At 43.7% G+C, this 3,847-nt stretch overlaps 1 protein-coding gene across 1 annotated transcript in view; it reads left to right on the forward strand.

Annotated features, from left to right (window-relative positions):
* KCNAB1 (potassium voltage-gated channel subfamily A regulatory beta subunit 1) overlaps positions 1-3,847 on the forward strand; it is a 289,270-nt gene that overhangs the window by 221,857 nt on the left and 63,566 nt on the right. The window contains exon 7 of the mRNA XM_004704128.2: positions 301-344. Within this exon, the coding sequence (XP_004704185.1) occupies positions 301-344 (44 nt within the window). The remainder of the gene's footprint in view (positions 1-300; positions 345-3,847) is intronic.

The following is a 3,847-nucleotide window of genomic DNA, read 5'->3' on the forward strand; positions in this document are numbered from 1 at the left end:
GTGGACAGGAAGTACATGGCTGGGTGGTTATTAATGTGAGCCTGGTACTGAGTGGTAATGGTGGTGTTGTGGCAGGCCTGGGCTAATGCACCCCCTGGGGTCTTCACAGAAAGGGGGCTCCATATGCTGCCTACCAGCCTTCTCCCCTCAGCCCACAGAGGTGCAGAGTTTGCTGAGAACAGAGTATAAAATGAGCATTTCTGTCTAACTAAGAAGTATTATTCTTCTGTACTTTGGGAACAGAGTTTTTTTTTTTAAGCTCACCCCACTGAAAGTCATTTGCTTCTCTTTTCTTGGCAGGGCTGAAACGGAAAGAGGGTTGTCAAGAAAACATATCATTGAAGGTGGGCACTGCTGTTTCCATTATATTTTCATTTGTAGGTGGCTGATTCAAGAACGCTTTCAACCAAATAGACTCAAAGCACATTGGAAGAGGAAGGGAAAATCTTAGATAAGAAGAATCACAATCAACCAAGTTGCTTCCTAGGGTTGAGTGGGGGCATTTTGTTGAAGTGTAGAGGAGCAGTAGGAACTCAAAAGAGAAAGGCCAAATGCCCCAGAACTCTTCTAACTGATAACTGCTACTAACGGTAACAGTGTGTTACCGTCAGATATTGTTAAGGAAATTTATTGAGATTCGTGTACTAGAAATGCCCGTTTAATATATAATCCCCTGGTTGAGTCTATCTACAGGGTGGTGTAACAATCCCCATAATGTAATTTTTTAAAGATTTTCATCATCCCAAAAGGAAACCCTTTTCATTGTTCTTATTACTATAACAACCAGTCCTCATTCTATGTCCAAGGACACCCTACCAAGAAAGTGATGCTCTGAAGCCGCCAAAAGTTCATGGGCACACTGTCGCACCAGAAGAACCTCAGAGACTAACAGGATCACTTCTCGAGCCTTAGTGTTCCATGTGACACTATAACGTTATAAAGCCAAACCAGCCTGCGTCTCCGCACGGTCACCATTCTGTTCCCAGACATTACCGCCACAGCTGGTGCCCTAGAACAACGAGTCCATCAAGGAGAAGGAGCCCAAGTCTGCCCGTGCTCTCCAGGGAACGGAGGGGCTTCAAACGCTCTTGTTTTGCTTAGTGCTTCCCTCTTTTAAACAATCTAATTGATTCAAGGGAAGGGGTTCAGAAAATTGCTCATGCTGGCAATCATCAAAGAACTATGAAATTATGAACAAGAATGGAAAGGTTCCGCTACCATGCTCTCCACAAAGTACCATTCTTGGTTAATCCATCCCCTGGGGGAATACAGAAAGGGGGAGGAATATCTTAATGGAAATATCGTACTTAAGGTCCTTCTCCTTTTAAATCGGTCAGGAATGGTCCTGGAAACTATCCTGTCAGGATGGATAACCTTGTTTGGCTGGGGGTCAAGCTGACCCAGATTCAAGCTGCCACCCTAAATGTTGAACGTTGGAGACTGAAGGAATCGGTTTATTTGTTTTATGTTGTTCTTGCTGTTACCATCATCCTTATGGTTGTTATTTGGTCCTTCATAAACTAAACCAAAGACCACGGCTCAGGACTGCGAGGTGGTCAGCCCTCTGAGAGGTTTCCAGGCAGGTTGAAATCAGGGAATTACAGAAATCTTACAGAAAAGCAAGAACATAAGATTTCTAGGCCCAAAATAAACGTTGGAGAGATTTAAGAATCAGTATTCTCAGACTTTATTCTGAGATGAACAAAATCGTATTCAACATCAGCGACTCATAAGCACATCACATGTGAGAAGCGCCAGAAGAGGGCAAGACAGACGTCCAATTCATGTAGAATGCAGGAGCTTGACTTATATATTACAAATATATATATATATATATGTATTTAATTCCTATGAAGTGCCTTTTCAATGAAACTAACATCCTTGACTGTAGAGCCTGGGTGGCAAAGTGGTTACCCATGAGACTGCTAACCATAAAATCAGCAGTTCGAAACCACCAGCAGCTACAAGAGAGAAAGGTGGGGCTTTCTACTCCCATAAAGATTTACAGCATGGAGAACTCACAAGGGCAGTTCCACCCTGTCCTATCTGGTCACTAGGAGTTGGCTTCTACTCGATGGCAGTAGGTTTAACACCCTTGATTTAAAGCCAGTTAAATACAGCGTAGTTAGATTGACAGGTTGAGAAAAGAATTGTCACTGATAGGTTTTTTACTTCCATTTAGAACGCCAACGTTCTTTCAGGCTATAAAATTCTACTCCTTCATTCAATGGTTCCACAAATATTCACGAAGCCCCAAGTTGTGCCACTAGTAGGATTTAACGAATCCAATTCTCTCGCACCTAACAGAAAGGGCAAGATGTGTTGGCAAGTCAAGGTGTAAGAATAAGTCGCTTGTGTGCTTTTACAGTCAAAAGGTGTGTCCAAGTCTGTCTGCCTTTCAGGTAAATCACGGCTTTGTTACCTGATTCCGTGCACAAACCCCCTGTCGTTGTTTTAGGAGCAGCAGTAGAAAATGATCCAAGAAAGCGCTGCTTGAGGCTCCTTAATGAATCACAAATGTTAGAACTTGAAAGTTAAGACGTGATTTTTCTGTTAGATGAGAACTATTTTAAAAACTGAACAGTTCCAACCCAGAATTTTGTTCTGGAGGACCGAAGGACCTTGTACACACACACACACACACACACACACACACACACACACACACACGATAGCCAGGCTACATAAAGGGAGGCACAAGCCCCAATGCTGTTCCCATGCAGGATAGGTTTTATAGAAGTAAACAGCTGCGTCTTAAACCACGACTGAGAGGCTCTACTGAGAAGAAACTAGGAAGTTAGCTAGGAAAGCGGTGTCCATTATTAAGGCAGCATTTCATTTTCCGAATGAGATATGAAAGCAAATCTGTGAAGGGGCGAACAGATGACAACGCAGCGTATTTGACTGAAATCTTTGTAAAATCTCCAAACTACTGGTTTCTTTGTTTCTACACAGCAGAACCAGCAGCAGGGACGCCTGGTTCACATCTAGACATGCCAATCAGCCCGAAGGTCTAAAATAACACTGACTGCTCTAGCGAAATAGGCTCACGTTGAATTAATGTTCGCTTTCTAAAGAAGCACTTCCTGGACCACATCAGAACCTGAAGAAAGGGGAAAACAAGCAAACATAGACTCCACCTTCCTGTAGTCACTGGAATGCAGTTTTCATTCATAACAGTTTATTATATTTTGCATCATACTGCGGAGTTTCTAGTAAACGTCTAATGATCTGCTCAAGGGCAGGGAGCATGTCTCTGTTTGTCTCCCAGACGCCCTCAGCAAGAGTGTGGGGCGGTGCCGAAGCACTTACCTTGCTAACGTTTGGATAGCTATCCGCTGCCCCCCTACAAGCAAGCTTAATGCTTTGCTGCATGTCTATTAAACTTAAACCAATACCTGGACCCAAGCCAGTGCTCAATCAGTGTGACCTAAGCGAAGAGAGAACAGAGCTGCTCATTGGAGACAAAACCTAAATGGCTCTCCAAGAAGCATTTGTTGAGCCTGCCTTCGTAATGCTGTGACTTAGCTGTTTCTAAAGAATGAAAGAATCTTCCTTCTTTAATGCCTGGTTAAAGGATTCTAAAAGGAATTTCGTTTTCGGTTTCATGAGGCCTTACAGCAGCAAGCTATCTGGTTTATCGAGCCCATTTCTTCTTTGGATGGATGAAGACACTTTGGTCCAGAGTGATTAAGAGACATCGCCCTGGTTATGCAGGCCTGTCTGAAGTAGTGCCCTGGATCACAAACCCCGTGCCTGGCCTACATAGAGACCTAAACTGCGAACGCCACACCGGTCCCTCTAGTGTCCAGAGCTGGAGGAAGCCGGTTGATGAGCTGTTCAAACT

The sequence above is a fragment of the Echinops telfairi genome, unplaced genomic scaffold, assembly GCF_000313985.2.
Source record: "Echinops telfairi isolate 266 unplaced genomic scaffold, ASM31398v2 ScPeMD7_7420;HRSCAF=8458, whole genome shotgun sequence".
NCBI lineage: Eukaryota > Metazoa > Chordata > Mammalia > Afrosoricida > Tenrecidae > Echinops > Echinops telfairi.